This window comes from Bufo gargarizans, chromosome 4, assembly GCF_014858855.1.
Source record: "Bufo gargarizans isolate SCDJY-AF-19 chromosome 4, ASM1485885v1, whole genome shotgun sequence".
Taxonomy (NCBI): domain Eukaryota; kingdom Metazoa; phylum Chordata; class Amphibia; order Anura; family Bufonidae; genus Bufo; species Bufo gargarizans.
In genome coordinates, this window is record NC_058083.1 from 125,412,424 (window position 1) to 125,429,410 (window position 16,987).

General features: G+C 38.8%; 1 protein-coding gene across 1 annotated transcript; it reads right to left on the minus strand.

Annotated features, from left to right (window-relative positions):
* Window positions 1–473: 473 nt before the first annotated feature.
* Window positions 474–12,917, minus strand: LOC122934978 (carboxypeptidase B-like). The gene is made up of 11 exons (XM_044290669.1): window positions 11,552–12,917; window positions 11,397–11,472; window positions 8,661–8,785; window positions 8,320–8,416; window positions 7,738–7,839; window positions 4,377–4,478; window positions 3,831–3,941; window positions 3,649–3,739; window positions 2,958–3,160; window positions 1,243–1,327; window positions 474–820 (listed from the first exon to the last, which is right to left on the minus strand). Exons 1-11 carry the CDS (start codon window positions 11,614–11,616, stop codon window positions 636–638), a joined length of 1,242 nt encoding a protein of 413 aa, XP_044146604.1. The 5' UTR covers window positions 11,617–12,917; the 3' UTR covers window positions 474–635.
* Window positions 12,918–16,987: the final 4,070 nt, after the last annotated feature.

The following is a 16,987-nucleotide window of genomic DNA, read 5'->3' on the forward strand; positions in this document are numbered from 1 at the left end:
GGTGAACAGATCAAAACACTGACAGAATCCATGGATGGCAGGCTTTTGAGTGTCCTTGCAAAGAAAGGTGGCTATATTGGTCACTGATTTTGTTTTTGTTTTGTTTTTGAATGTCAGAAATGTATATTTGTGAATGTTGAGATGTTATATTGGTTTCACTGGTAAAAATAAATAATCGAAATGGGTATATATTTGTTTTTTGTTAAGTTGCCTAATAATTATGCACAGTAATAGTCACCTGCACACACAGATATCCCCCTAAAATTGCTAAAACTAAAAACAGACTAAAAACTACTTCCAAAATTATTCAGCTTTGATATTAATGAGTTTTTTGGGTTCATTGAGAACATGGTTGTTGTTCAATAATAAAATTAATCCTCAAAAATACAACTTGCCTAATAATTCTGCACTCCCTGTAGTGGTGCAACCCTTTTAAAGATAATTTACACATAAAAACAGTTATTTCTGCACTGACAGTCCTTTAATTTCTATTTTTCCTTATCAGTCATTTACATTCATTTTTCCAATAGGTAATTAAAACCAAGAAAGTACAAAATTACAACATTTGTAACAAACACAAATAGAAAATGGATAATCTTTCTTTCCTGGTTTGAAACTGGAATAATCCATTTCATCTAGGCATTGTTCTGGACATAATTGGCAATGTATTTCACGGCCAGCAGAGTTTCTTCACAAGTAGGCTTGATCTGAGTTTCTGGGAGAGCAAAGCCATATCTTCCAGTGTCACGCAGCTCAAATGTGTAAGAGAATTTGACGCCTACATCATAAGCCCAGTCATCAGAGCCTCCAGCAGCCAGGTCTGAAAAAGAATAAAATATTAATGATAATAATAAATGGATTACCCAATAGAGAATTGGAGATGTAGGGCAATGCCCACAGGGACACTGACCCATGTTCTTTAATCCCTTGTCTTAATTTGCCTAACTATTGAGAAGAGGCCCTGAACAGAGGACCCTTACATAGTTGGTAAGGTCTATAGCAGGGCTGGCCAACCTGTGGCTCTCTAGCTGTTGTAAAACTACAACTCCCACCATGCTTTGCTGTAGGCTGATACCTGTAGGTAGTCTGGGCATGCTGGGGGTTGTAGTTTTGCAACAGCTGGAGAGCCTCAGGTTGGCCAGCCCTGGTCTATAGGATAGTAATTGTCTATAGGATGGCAAATGTAAGAAACAGAAAGTGGTGTTGACAAATTTGAAATGATCCATCAAAGTAATAACTTACAGATTGTGGATCCACCAGCACCATAGGTGTATTTGGTTCGGTATAAAGAAGTCAATGCATCAACTGCTCCCTTGGCAACATTGTTCTGTAATATACATAAGCACATATGTGTTACATGGTTTTCTGGAAGGATTATATGAGGAAACACATTCAGTGATTTTAGAGCTTCAAGAAAAAATCATGGTAAATGTGTGACAGTTACCAATAAGAAATATATGTTTATTTATGGGCTGCTGATATATGCATGAAATATTTGATTTGAAAAGACCTGTGATGATAATTTTCCAATAACTTAATGGAGAACATCAAACATCAATTTACAGAAAGGGAGAGCAAGAATTTACCATTCCCATTTATTTTGTCTTTGGGTAGATAATAAAAGAGTTATAAAAGAACAATAAAAAATAAAATGCTGCGGTTTAGACCAATATATCAGTTATATACACTTCTGATCACTGAGATAAAGATAAATTACAGCACTATAATACTGTATCTGTATAAGTGTCATATCTGTCTAAACATTTGCTTTACTTCTATTCTATATCTTGTAGGATTTTGGCCACTTTCTTGCACAAGTATACCGCTCTAGAGATGACCAAATGTTTTCATAAAATTTGATTTGGTTTGATTCTTCCAAGTAGGCCAAGAAATTTGATTCGGCTACAAATCAGTTCGATCTCAATATCTCTCCCTCTCTCACACCAGAATTTCAAAAAATTTTGGTCAAATTTCTATTATGTAGAATCGATTTCCCATCTCTGTTCTGCTCCTTTCTCTCCTAAGGCCCTTTAGCACAGGGTGATAATTGGCTACCTGTTCTCTGTCATTGTCATGTGTGTTTGCCGGATGCAGGCCTAGAAATCATCATTGTTGGAAGCACATCTCCTCATGTAAACTAGGAATGTACTGCTGACAATATATAAACTTTAGTGAGATTAAATACTCCAAAAGTGGCTGATCAAATTGTTATATTATAGCCAGGCATAGGCCATCCTGTCTCTAAAAACCTTTAGTCTTTTTAAGTTCTCATTATGATGCAAGTTGTGCTGAGTGAAATTTGACATTGGCTTGGTTATATGCACCAGTGAATGCTCTGGGTGAGACCAGGTGTCTATTTTTCACTTTTTTATATGTAAGAGTATATGCAGCCTCACTGGCTGAGTGAGCCAAGTGGAAAGCAGATCAGATACCAGTAAAGCAATACTGTTTGTATCTACTACAGTATATGAACTCATTCAAACTATTTAACTAAAGATGGAATGACATCACCCTGGGTCCACAGGCCTGGTTTCAGTGTCCTCATGTGGATCATGTAAGACGAGTTCAGTTTTCCAATGAAATTACATTCTATGTATGAAGTAAGGGTCTACTCTGCTACTTTGTTGGGCACCACAATGTCTTATGGCTTGCTTAAATAATTTTTATGCAACTCCTCCTCATTTAACTATAAATATATCTATGAGCAACTAAAATATACTACCAGACCGCTATGTGGAGGGTCTCATGGCTTCAAAACTGTTTTCAGAATGGAAAAACAATTCTGAAGGTTCCCTGAAAAAACTGGATAATAGTATTTGGAGACTCAAATGATCATACCACCAATAAGGGTCTTCGTAAAATATACAACCCCCAGACTGAATATAATAAACACAATTACTTTTACAGTCACAAATATTTAAATTAAATCAAAGTTAAAAGAGGAGTATCCTGCTCACCAGTTCAGTGTGGTCCTTGGCAAGAGAGTAGGTGTAGGAGTAGGGGAAGAGCAACATCTGGGAATAAGAGTGGATGGTCAGGTAAGCCTTGATGGAGGAAAGGTTAGCACGGATGAAGTTAGCAAGGGCTTTGGTTTCCCTCTCAGACTCAGGTGTAGAGCCACAATATGTGTCATCACAGGCTCTTGAAGAAGCTCCAACAGCTTCAATAGAAAAAGAAAAAAAATCAGTTTTTTTCAGATTAGTTTGCATAGAAAGAGAGATATGCTTCAAAGCATGTTTAGAAGACTAAGCATTGACATATTGCATTGATGCCTAACATCTAGTGGTGTAGTGCTCCTGGAGAAAGAGGGAATCTAAGAGGTTAAATGTCTATGATTGCCATTATCACCAAGCAAGGACATGGCCTCTGGGTGTCTGCTGTGTGAAACAGCAGACTTCCATAGCTATGGTGCCAGCTCTGCTTGTGGACTAGATGTTCTAAAGCTGAGAACCATGGTTATTGAAGTTCTTAGTACTGTAGTGCCGCAACCGCATCCACTGCCTACGGTGGACAGCATGAATATGTAATGTAAACATTAGATTATACTCAGCAAAAGGATGTCACAACCTCTGATTATAGAGAAAACTCTTATTTAACGTATGTGTATAACATAGTAGAAACCTTCACAAAAGATAGAAATGCACTTACTGCACCATCCAGCATTAAAGTTTCTGTTGGGATCAGTTCCGATGCAAGTGCTACCGGAGTTAATGGAGCGAGTCTTTCTCCACATACGGTTCTATTAACAAAATAAAATAAATCAAAATTTAAAGAATTTTAATCAGGCACATTACAGTGACTCCACTCAATTCGAATGTTTAGTTACTCACTGTGGACCAGGTGTACGCATATCCATCAACATTCAGGACTGGAAGGACGTAGAAATTCAGATTGTTGAGGAGGCTGGTAAACTGTCCATCAACACCATAAGAGCTAACAGCCTAGGGTAAATGATGTAGAATTACGGGTTAGCAATTATCTTCAAACTGGTGTATATAACAGTATATCATATTTTTGGGGGGATCGTGTGATTTGTTGTGGTAAACAGAGGATATATTTTAAATATATACACATATGTAATGTACTGAACAGATGCACACTTTTATCTCTGATGATATACGGTATGTCCACTTTCAATTAGATATGTAGTAATTACAGTATATGGATATACTTTATATGCCTTACAATGCAGAGTTATCAATGCATCTAAACTATTTACATCAGGTGATATAATGATCTTATGTGTCTAAAGTGAGTACACAAAGTTAATACTGACTGAGTATAATGAATATTCACATTTGCATATGTTTAATCTGTCCACATGTGGGGCAATAGAAACTGTAGATTTGCAGATATCTATTCTTGCAATCACTTACTTCCTTCACAAACCACTGGCAGAAAGCAGGGGAGACCCATTCTCTTGCATGGAATCCACAATCAATGAAGACAGCCTTCTTGTTTGTTCCACTACTTCCAACCTTTAAGAAACGGATGCCACAAACAAAGGTGTCAATGTTCAGTTATTTGTTTTAGGCCTCATTCACACAGTCAGTATTTGTGCATCATCATTTGTAAGCCAAAACCAGGAGTAGGTTGAAAACAAACAAGTGGCACAAATATTTCTATTACACCTTTTCACTGTAGGTTCCACTTCTGGTTTTGGCCAAATACTGATGCAAAATACAGATTAAATACTGACCTTGTGAAACAGGCCATATACAGTTTTGTTCTCAATGTATAGCAGGAAATAACAGTTGAATTGCACTATGTAGTGCTCAATTTAATGTCATATTAAAGGACTGAAGCTTAACCTCTTAAAGGGAACCTGTCACCAGTTTTATGGTGTCCTAACTAAGGGCAACATAAATAAGTGACGGATTCGCTTAGCAAAATGCTGGGTCACTTTCTTTAATTGACCCAGTCAATCTGCCAACATCTTGTATTGAAAAGCTCCAGCTGATAATGATGAGTCATGAATATTCATGAGCTCCTGACTCTCCCCGCCCACCTGCTGCTGAGTGACAGTTATTTTCCATATGAATCAGCAGCAGGTGGGCAGGGGAGTGGCTATAGCTCTGAATTAAATATACGCTGGACTCAATGACATCACGCCGGACTCGAATCAGCTCATTTGCATGCGGCATGCGGCATCTTTGTGTGTATATTATGAGGTAACCATCTGTCACACCAGTAAGTGAATACATCTAAGGCACTTTTTAGTAGGTAATGATTGTATATAATTAGTTAGATTATAATCAAATATCCACATGACAGGTTCCCTTTAAGTACCAGGCCTATTTTTTATTTTTTTTTGCATTTTCATTTTTCTTCCCCACGTTCCAATAGCCATAACTTTTGTTTTCATTTTCCCATCTTATAGCTATATGGGGGTTCTTTTGTGCAGGTAAAGTTGTATTTTTTAAAGGCACTATTTAATTTACCATGTCGTGAAAATGGAAAAAAATATTTGTGGGGTTAAATAATACACAAATCCAACAAAGTTATTTGGTTTTTGATATTATGGCATTCACTAAACACTAAAAATGACATGACAGTTTTCAAGCCAGCACCTGGATCTGAATACTCTTGTTATTGTGTGTAATATATATTTTTTTCGATATAATGTATCTGTATAGCTCCACCTGCTCTTTGTTCATTTACTTATTTCTTTGTCCTTCTCACTAAGAAGGCCGCACATGCTCAGTTTTATCCTTCAACTGCCTCCTGAGTTGTGATAGGCAGAGATCTGCAGCAGAAAAGACACACCCCCTGACCTGCAGAAGAAAAGACACACCCCCTGACCTGCAGCAGAAACGACACTCCCCTTGAGCTACCAGCTTGATATAAATGTAGCAGAGCAATGAATGGCGAGATATTTGGATCCATGTAAAGTATTGGTTCTAGCTTTGTTAGAAAGGTATTGCCATGTACTATATGATGTTGGATTGTAATTTTTGACATTACTCATAGGATAACCCCTTTAAGCTTGCCATACACATTAGTCTTTTGACAACTGAACCCGCTGAGAACGGCAGAGTTGGCAGACACAATAATGTGTGTGGGGAGGTCCGGTCTCTCCCCCGACAGATAATGTTGCGGGAGACAAAGATAAGGTGAAATAAATATTTTCTCTTTTGTATCCCTGGACAAGTGTCTTGCCGCAGCTTTTTCAGATTTGCACTTAGAATTCACAGACACATATGGCTGAGTTGCACATATATGTGTATGGGGAAGCTGGGAGTCAGGAGAGATACAGTAGGTATCGGCCATCAGCTATTGAATGTGTATGGCCAACTTAACAAATCTTAGCCTATTTTGGCCGTTACATTTGTTCAAACTACCCTATTTTTTCTTTCACAGGGGGTTATCCCCTGACTAAGGTAAAAAATGAAAATCAGACATCATATAATACATGACAACCTCTTTCTAACAAAGCTAGCACCAGCCCCTTATCTAACATAGATCCAAAGATCTCCCCATTCATTGCTCTGCTAGAATTAAATATCAACCTGGTAGCTCAATGGGAGTGTCTTTACTGTTGCAACTAAGGGGGCGTGTCTCAGCTCTCCCTATCACAGCTCAGGAGGCATGTCTCAGCTCTCCCTATCACAGCTCAGGAGGCGTGTCTCAGTTCTCCCTATCACAGCTGAGGAGGCAGTTGAAGGATGAAACTGACCATGTGTGGCTTTTCATTGAGCAGGTCAAAGAATAAGAAAATAAAAACAAATAGCAGGTGGCGCTATACAGATACATTTTATTAAATAACTCAGTGGCTATGCTAAATTTTTAATTACACACAATTACAAAAGTAATCCAGCTGCTGGCTTGAAAACTGTAGAATATTTTTCATTGGACAACCACTTTAATGGAATTCTATTAGGGTGAATGGCATTTTGAGATGCTCCCTTTTGAACTGTACCTCGTGCACAGTTTGGCAGGGAGGTTACCATGACAGCCCTGGCAAGCGTCAGCAGGCCCCAGGCAGTAATAATAACCAATCGGAGACCCGCAATTTCACTGTAGGGGCTCCTATCGGAATGCAGAGGGAGCCGCATCCCTTCGGCTGTACAGATGCATCAATTAATTGATGGGATGTGGTGTGATTGTCATTCCCCTTAATTGCGGCCGGATGTCTGCTGTATTATACGGCCACTACCTGTAGCGTATGGAGCAGACTCACTGCAGCAGCCTGCTCTATACAATTACTGACGCATAATGCCGTACATGTATGGCATTATTCATTAAGGGGTTAAACAGAGATGAATTCTTTTTAAGTGATAATGGTCTGTCATCAATCGTCTAAAATGTTAATATCGTTAGATCAATTTTAGACTAATGTGTATGGCCACCTTAAGACTTGCTAGCAGCCTGTCAGAAGATAGGTGATATATATTACGACTACAGTACCCTCATTTGCTGTGCTAAAGAATATAGTATTCAGTAAACAGCAACCAGTGTTCTTCTATTTTATGGGGTCAATGCCACCGTCTTACTTAAGTTAATGAGACACATCTCATATCTCTAGTAAATGTATGAGTCTACACAGTAAAAATCTAGAACAAATACAAAGGCCTGCAGTTACAAAATTGCACAGATACAGTATATGCATTCCAGCAGTAACTTGTATGTATCAGTGTAATGATACATTATATGCACAAACAGATGTGATCAGTTTACATGTTCTTTTTTAGATGTCTAATGACAGAATCTCCATCTCCAGTCAAACATCTAACTTACCTTGAGTAAATAAATGGGGCGTCCCTCATATGAGGTTCCAATCTGAGAACGGGACACCAGAGATGGGTACTGAGCAGCAATGTTAGCAGACCAAGCATTGATCTGTAGAGAAACCATAGTTTAGTTTAGTGTCAACCACTCTTATGACGTCTAATTAAAAAGGGGTTCTCCAGAGCTTTGACTAAATTCTTGCTTTTAGACAACCTGTGAAGATCGTTTCACCACTACTTACTGTACCATTCCATCGTGCTGTCAGTTCCACAGTCTGGGTTGTGCTTGTGTGACCAATCAACTGTCTGTGGGCCTCTGTTGATATCTAGACTGGATCTGATCTTATGTCTTCATGTTTAGCTGCATGTACATTATGCAGCTGAACAAGAAGACATAGAAACAGATTTGGTCAAGACATGATCAGAATAGTCTACAGCCAGTCACTTGGTCATGTAAGCACAACCCAGATTGTGTAGTTGAGGGTGCGATGGAATGTAAAGTAGAGATGAAACAATCTTCCTTCTGCAGGTTGTCCAGAATTTAGTTAAAGCCCCAGAGAACCCCTTTGAGTATTGTGGTAGACATTCTTACTGTATCAAGATTGTTGTACTTTTCATAGCTGTGCACAGCACGGGTAGTACTATCACGCTGTTTCTCCAGGGTATCCTGGAGGTCATTGATCAGAATTCTAAAAGAACAGAAAATAATAGATTTGGTTAACTAAAATGAAGGAACAAATGTCAAAATAAAGGATACATTTCTATCTTATCTTTCCTAGCCAAGGAAAGTAATCATTGTTGAAAACTTTTAATTCACACAATATAGAGATTGTTGTTCCTTTTGAAGACTCTTGCTTTAGATAAAAAGTCTTTCTCAAATTTGTATGTATTATTAATAATATTGCTTTAGAAAGCTACAAAATCTTAACTTACTCAAAGGGAATTTCACTTTGTTCAAGGAGAGCCTGAATATCATAAGCAACCTGACTTTCAGCACGAAAGTCAGCAAATTTGCCAGGTTGAACAAGATCAGCAGAGTCTGGAGACCAGAAGTCGAGCTAGAATATAAAATGAGAGATAGTAGATAATTAAAGATAATGAGAAATACTTGAAATCAAAGCCTATTTGTCATGATATAAAACCTTAAATCAAACATTTTCAACATTATTTCATATCAGCTGTAAAAGTTTTCCATCCTCCCCTAAATACTTCTACTGTAATCTAAGTGGCATTTGATCACTGTAACGAATCACTGACTTCAGTGATCATTACCGACATAATCTCTAGTGGTTTGCTTCAGTTATCACACAACAGTATTGCAGCAGTCCCCTGCTGAATTATTTTTTAACATTATGGAAATGGTGATGTGCCATACTAGCATGTGACCACCGCAGCAAGTCACTGGCAGCACCTGACATCTGAGACCATTGATTAAGTGCAGGGTAACATGTCATTATAGCATGGGATGTGCCCCATGGCCAGCATGACGTCATCAGTCCTGAAATAGTGGTGGGCATAAGAGGTAAGCACTTTGTTATTTATTTTACAACATTTTCTGCTACTCGGACATAATGGCCACAACAGCGGCTGCAAACTGCTGCTTCACCTACCCTGCCCAGCAGCCTGGACCCAACTTCTGCTGGGTCCATTCTATCCCTTTATACAGACTGTGGCCCGCTTTCCAGCAAGGCCTCTAGTCCCCTGCCCTTACGGCCGCACATCCCCCTTCGGCTATCAAAGGGGCAGTGCTCTCACACCCTCTTCATTAGCCAGCTGGTAACCCTGGTTGCTATTGGGCTTCATTGGCAGCCAGGCCAAGGGTGCAACTATAACCCCTGCACCTCCCATTTGTCCTTTGTTACCTACTCTGTGCTATTTTCTTACTTAGCATCAGTTAACTATGTATAGACCATAATACAAGTCACATATGGGTCATTGGAAACAGTGAAACCCTTAATTAAAGCTCCAATGCATGGCTTCAATGTTTTTTGGTGAATTGTTTGTTTTTTCTAACATACAAGGACAAAAACCATTGAAGTGTGATTTAGAATGGAGATGAAAGGACAAGTCCCCAGACATGAAGATTAAAGCTTGAAGGTTAAAACAACTTTTTCATTCTTAAAAATAACATTCAACTTGATAATGACGAAAACATCTGGGTGTGTTAAGTTGAATATAGCGTAAAAGAACCTAACATTGTACATACACTAATCTAACAAAATTAAAGACACCCTGTTTACCTAACATGCTGTTTTTGTCATTTGGAAAGACAGAAAATTTGAGAAAGATGTTCTCTACTACTAAACAAAATGGCAAGTAAATCTGTTTTCCCAACTGTATCAATAATCCAGGACTGGGATGATGGGTATGGTTAGTAAGCAGCCACCTAGACCTCAAAAGAGCAATGAGAGTACAATTTATACTGTAGACTACAAACTTCTACATTTCTTTGCATAACCATTTGGATACTATCCTCAGACAACTCTTAACACTGCAGTTGAGTAGGAAACCTCAATAACTTTCCTTCAATGTGACAAGAGACAAATTACTGATAATCCATCTGACATGCATAGTGCTGAACTTTAATAACTGAAAAGGGTAGGGAGGTCCCATTTTGAAATCCTGCCTTGAGTACCAAGAGACCCTGTCCTGTCCCTGTTGGTCTGTGCTGTGTAGGCCTATATATCTCTCCTAAGCTAGAGCTAAACTTTACCTTTTAATAAGTTCAATTTAGTGGAAGTATTGTCACACATGCAGCAAAACTACCTCTTCTCATGTCTTGTAAACATTTCCTGTGCTGTAGGTTCACTATGGTATCTCTAGCTGCAACTTTAATAATTTTGTACATGGATCTGTCTATAAACGAATAATGTTAAGTATCTTCAGTTGCTCCCTAGTTCCTCCTATAGGCATGGATGACCATAACTGGACCATGTCTTGTGCAGTCCTTTTATTTATCTATGGTTGGAAATGTGATCATTATGTTACCTTTTTATGACCTCTGGTTGTGGATTATGACAGAAACATAAATCAGTTAAGAATTATGACTCCTTCGAAGATTGAGTTATGTAAGACGTAGCTCAGTAGACAGTATACCAAAAGTTAATATGACACCTAATATGTTAAATGCCGAAAAGAAAACTTTAAATGGAAGCTGTCATCCCCATTTTGGACTATTATCTACAATAATACATGAGTAGTACTGCAGATAGGGAGTACAGATCAAATTTTTTTTTCCTACTGCGTCGTTCCACCACTGTCCACACTCAAAGCTGCACTGAAATACACAGTCTGGACTGCTGTGCTGTTCTAACATAATGGAGAAGACTCATGTGCATATGTACGGCAGTCCTGACAATGAACTTCAACACAGCTCTGACCGTTGACAATAGGGGAATGGGGGGGGGGGGGGGGCAGTATGAAAATAAAATAAAAGCGATCTAAGACTCCATATATACAAGAACGACCTATAAATTACTATAGATAATGGTCCAAACAGACAGATTCTGTTTAAATTTTCATGTAACACAAGAAATGCCACTGAAAATCAAGTTTAGGTTTTCTATAGCTGTGTTCACTACATTGTGTTGTCAACCACTGTTACATCTGTATGTTGATTCGACAGATTAAAGACAGTCACCAAACATTTGTAATTTGAGATCACCATACTTTTGCATTGTCAGCCAAGCTTTTGATGACTTCTACATCCTTGTTGTCTTGTGGAAATACTCGGAAAACTTTCTCCCTGTAAAAAACATAGAGTAACTGTAAGCACATGTATGCATTTTTAGTCCAATAAAATAGTCATTAAACATCATACTTACCCATGAAAGGCTTTAGGTTCGGCAGATACAGCTGCAATGCTCACAAGGATGAGTATGGTCCACATGGTGATGCAGGTAGAGTTAGCTTGCTCCAGTTGTCCTTTATATAAGTTGTCCAGATTGTTTATCTAGTTCATGATTTGCAGAGGGTGCATCCACACCCTCTGGCCTGTCTCATGTATGATTAATGACACACTGTCCTTGACGTGTTTACCCAATGACTTGTTTTTTTGCACCTGTGTTTTACTATTTCACGGCCACCGTGTGGAAATAGTACAAGCTATTGGGCACAAAATGCTCACTACTTTTTAGCTTTACTGAAATCAAGGATGATTTTCGGAATATGAACCAAAAATTATACATTTTTTAATTACATTTTGGATTCACTTTTCTGGGTAAAGCATACAATGACTTCTAGTCTGTGTTTAGCATAGTAAAACATGGTGAATTGTATTGTTGTCCCCTTAATTTTTTATCTAAATGTATATAATGTTAAGAATCATAGTTGTCAAATTGTAGTAATAATGGAATTTTATTTTAAATTTAGAGATTTTAAACCCAAAATTTTTGTTAGACAACATATTCACCATTTTCACGTAATGTACAGTTCTTTAAAGAAGAACAGTCACCTCTCCTGACATGCCTGTTTTGGTAACTACTCACATTCTCCATGTAATAACTATTATAAAGCATCTCTTCTTTTGACATTATGTTTTTACATTCCTGCATTATTCTTATTAAAAGTTTATGATTGGCCAGGTCTTCTAGTTGTGGGGGTGTCCCTGCACATTCTGTCACCGAAAAAAACAATTGGGCTTGATCAGACTGTGTAAGGACACACACCCAACTGGTAATACTCATTTGGACCTGTATTGCAGATTGCTGCCAATACATTTATAAACTTCTACTAAGAATAATCCCCCTTTTAACCCAGGCAGTCCTTCTGATATGAGCATCATGCTCTCCTTTACCCTGCACTAAATCGCACAGGGCAAAGGCTTTTTTTTAGGTCTGGTGATGTATCGGGCTCTCCATGGGTAAAGCTAGGCTGTGGCTAGGACAGTGCTAAGGCCAGCCTATCAGTGCTGGTGACATCACCGGCAACACTCATCTTAGCAGTGAAAATATATATACACAAACAGTCCTTGCGCTGCGCGATACAGCACAGGGCAAGGAGAGCATCTGAGCATAAAATGCTTTGATTCTCATATTAGAGGGCCTGCCTGGATAAAAATGGGGATATGTCCAGGTTCAGCTCAGAACCTGGACAACCCCTTTAAAATAAAATAAAAGGATAACAAGTGATCTTAACTGACAGCATGTAAAATTTAAAAAAGAGTGTGAGGACGAGCACTCTCACAATTGGCATACATTTATTGAGAAACTGATACAATTAGTTAGCTAAAATAAATAAAACAATAATACAATAAAATAATGTACATATATTCAAATGACCACAATGGGATGTTCAATGATCTCAAGAAATTTGGCAATCTCTATCAGTCCTGTGAGAAAATAATGAAAAGGCCTGGTATGGCCTGATATCCACAAGAGTTCAAACAAAAGCCCCAAGAGATGACACTATTAAAGGTGTAGCTCCACAGATTTTGGTGATGTACCAATATAGCAGATGATAGCAGATGATAGTCCCGTCACATATGTTGGTATTGTTGACAGATGAGAGTAAACTTATCAGCTTTACAATTGTCGGCTTTACAGCCGCTTACCTCCCCTTCGTATACCCCTTCTGTCCTGCGGTTTGCTTCAGACTGGGTAAATGGGGCTCGTCGAATACGGCTTGTCCCGTTGTTGTGTTTGGTGGCCGGGCTTACCGACTGCCGGTCGCTTACCTCCAAAATCTTATGGTACGGAGCGGGCGTGAGGAGCCCCCGGATGGTAAAGGGCTGACGTCTCACGTGGTTCTGTTTGGTGTCCGCGTTTGATACTTGCGGGGTACGGTTTACGTCACTTCCTGTGACGTGTTCTATCTAGTACATCCGATACCTCCAAGTTGTAATTTTCGGATATCAAAAGGTATAGTACCAAAATTCGATTTGCATGGCCATGCAATTGAAGAAATGCCGACAGGTATATGGCGCAATCCCAGACGCGTTTCGGGAGTTATCACACTCCCTTCCTCAGTGGTTGCGCCATACCTGTCTCGGACCAACTTTTATACTTCCCCAGGTCACCTTCAAAACCTGGAACGGACTTCTGGATATCGTTATTACGTTTCTGTACACTTTGATATTGGGGCTTCTGATTTTCACAGTCTGGTATTTATTTGCTGTGTCTTTTGTTGACATCATCCGATTTTAAAGGTCGGTAAAGGTATAATATCCTTTCAATTATTTAAACATAATATACATTTTCTCACTATAATAAATATGAGACTAATGCCACATCATCCCATTTGAAGCCATAGATAGTAATGGAAACTTGTACTGCCTACTTCGTTTCCTACATTAGATACAATGTATAAAATATATAAAAATAGGTTATATCTATAAAATGTATCCATGAAATAAAATATATCAATAATATCGATATAACAATAATACAGATATAGATGGTGGATATTTAATACGATATGATTTTGGATATCGATGGCGGGTACATAATAAAGAACAGATAGACAAGTTACCCAGAAATGAGGATTTTGATACCTGGCAAGAAAGAATAAGTAGGGGATTAGACAAAATAGAAAATGAGATCATAAATAAAAAAACTAATAAACATCTGAATACGTACAAGAACCCACAAATAGAAGAGTTTGGGGATCAATTAGATTCACCACAAAATATAATATCACATAGACAAGTTGACACATTAGATAAGACACATAATAACCATGTAGGGATGGTAAGTAACAGATATGAACAACTTTCAGACCAGCCTTTTTTAGATCACACTCCAGCTCACCACAGGACAAGAACAAGACACAGAGAACAAACACCTCCCCACAATCAGGAGTTACACAAACACCAATACAATTTGAGACAGAGATATCATTACACACAACAGAACACCAACCAGTATCACAACGCACAAAGAAAGAAATATCAATCACAATCCACAACAAATCACGGGGAAAACCTAAGACACAATTATCACAGATACACAGACGAACCCGAAAGACGAGAAGGAGCAAGAGGAAAAGAGCCATCACACACGAGACACAGATAGGGAATTCAACATCAGTTATTAATTTAAGTTCTGTTACACTCACCATAGCGCAAGCTAAACTATTAGAAAAGGGTTTGAAATTTGCCCCTACTAAAAAGATTGATAAATTTGCAACATATATAGGTATACAAAAATATATTAGAAGTATCTGTCTCAAGAAACATTTCTTAAAGAATCCGATAGTAAGAAATGAAGTCCAAACAATGGGTGGAACAAATTTCACACAAAAAGACCCTGTAAGGGCCGGTTCGGGCCTCAAAAAGAAATCTACCATGTTCCCAAGGAACGAAATAAGCCGAGAAATGGCAGTGTTTAAAAAAAATGTGGAGGAAGACATAAGAAAACTTAAAACTAAACCCACCTATCGAGATAATCTAACAAAACAAGAATTTTTAGCGTTAAAATCTCTCCAGAGGAAAGAATCAATTACTATACGCCCAGCGGATAAGGGGGGAGCTGTGGTCATATTGGACACCACGAAATATAACAGCGAGTGTCTTAGGCAACTTGGGGATGAGAAAACATATAAGAAACTAAAAAATGACCCCCTGAAGGAATTCGATAGAGAGTTGAAAGACTATTGTATACAGGGCCTGGAGCAGAAATTGATATCTCAACAGGAATTGCGAATTTATCTTGGGCACACAGGGAAGACTTCCGGTCTTCTACTGTCTGCCCAAGATTCATAAAGATCTCGAAAACCCTCCGGGCAGACCGATAGTTTCGGGTATTGAGTCAATTACATCGAATTTGTCCAGATATATGATACACAGTTGCAACCTATAGTAAAAAGAACGAGGTCATATATAAGAGATACTACTCATATTATCCAGACCTTAGAATCTCTGGATGCCCAACCAGAGTGGATCATGGGGACCCTGGATATACAATCCCTCTATACATCTATTGATCACCAACAGGGATTGACCGCAGTGCAACAACAGATGGAAAGAGAGGGAGAGTTGGAGGAAACCCATATCCAGTTTATCATTGATGGTATAAGATACATCCTCAACCACAATTACTTTTGTTTTGAGGGTGTATATTACCTGCAGAAGTGTGGGACTGCCATGGGGACCAGGTTTGCCCCCAGCTATGCCAACCTATTCCTGGCAGAGTGGGAATATCAAGTCATCAGACCCAGGCTGGGGGCAGGACCTGGCCCTATGGCGTCGCTACATTGATGATGTGGTGTTCATTTGGAAGGGTGGAAAAGAAGCTCTTGATCTCTTTTTGAAGGAGATCAATGATAATCAATTGAATCTGGTCTTCAACGCCATGGTCAAGGAGGAGACCGAATTCCTTGACCTGGTGATTAGAAGACAAAACAATCGGTTTGTCTGCCATACCTTTTTCAAGCCAACGAATAGAAATAGCTTTATTCAATATTCCAGCTGCCACCTCCCAAGATGGCTTGACAATATCCCTACTGGCCAGTTGCGGAGGGTCAGGAGGAATTGTACGGAAGATCTGCGTTTTGAGGAGGAGGCGGCTGGAATGTGTCAGCTATTCCGGGATAAAGACTATCCGGATGAAATAGTAAAAAAAGCATTGGAAAAGGTCAGGAAACTGGACAGACAAACCTTTTTTGTTAATCAAATGGATATCAAGAGTAAAATGTCCCAAACATCCCAAACATCCCAGATAGGTGATGAGATTAGCAACAGAATTATTCTCCCTTTTAATGATAACCACAGGAAAATACAGCAAGTAGTAAAGGCACATTGGCACCACATACTGAGTGATAGGGTGATAGGTCATCTTTTACCCACATCTCCAAAGGTCATATTCACTAGGGCACCTAATTTGGATATTACAATAGCCCCCTCCGTGAAATATAGAGATAAAAAAAGAACATTGATGGGAACCTGGATGGATCTAAAAGGTTTTTTTAAATGCGGCAAGTGTACCGCATGTAAAATTAATAATAAACCCCGCAAGACCATCACAGTCCCCTCTACACAGAATACGTTTGTTTGGGACATTAAAGATTGCCTCACATGCAACTCTACCGGTGTGGTCTACCTGGTCCAGTGCCCGTGCAATAGACAATATATAGGCAGAACAAAACGGTTATTAAAGACGAGACTGGCCGAGCATATATCTAACATCAAGAAGGGCTACGACAAACATTCTTTGTCTAAACATTATAAGGAGGTCCATAACAGTGATCCGGCCAGTCTCGTCTTTACGGCGCTGGAAAAGGTAGACCAATACTGGAGAGGAGGCAATTATATTAAGCAAATGTCT

What these genes read in the sequence shown, in the direction of transcription:
- LOC122934978 (XM_044290669.1), bottom strand. Translation starts at nt 11,616, where the DNA reads ATGTGGACCATACTCATCCTTGTGAGCATTGCAGCTGTATCTGCCGAA. An exon ending in CCAAGGACCACACTGAACTG is followed by an intron (nt 1,328 to 2,957) that starts GTGAGCAGGATA and finishes TGTATATTACAG; the next exon opens with AACAATGTTGCCAAGGGAGC. An exon ending in TGCTGGTGGATCCACAATCT is followed by an intron (nt 821 to 1,242) that starts GTAAGTTATTAC and finishes ATTCTTTTTCAG; the next exon opens with ACCTGGCTGCTGGAGGCTCT.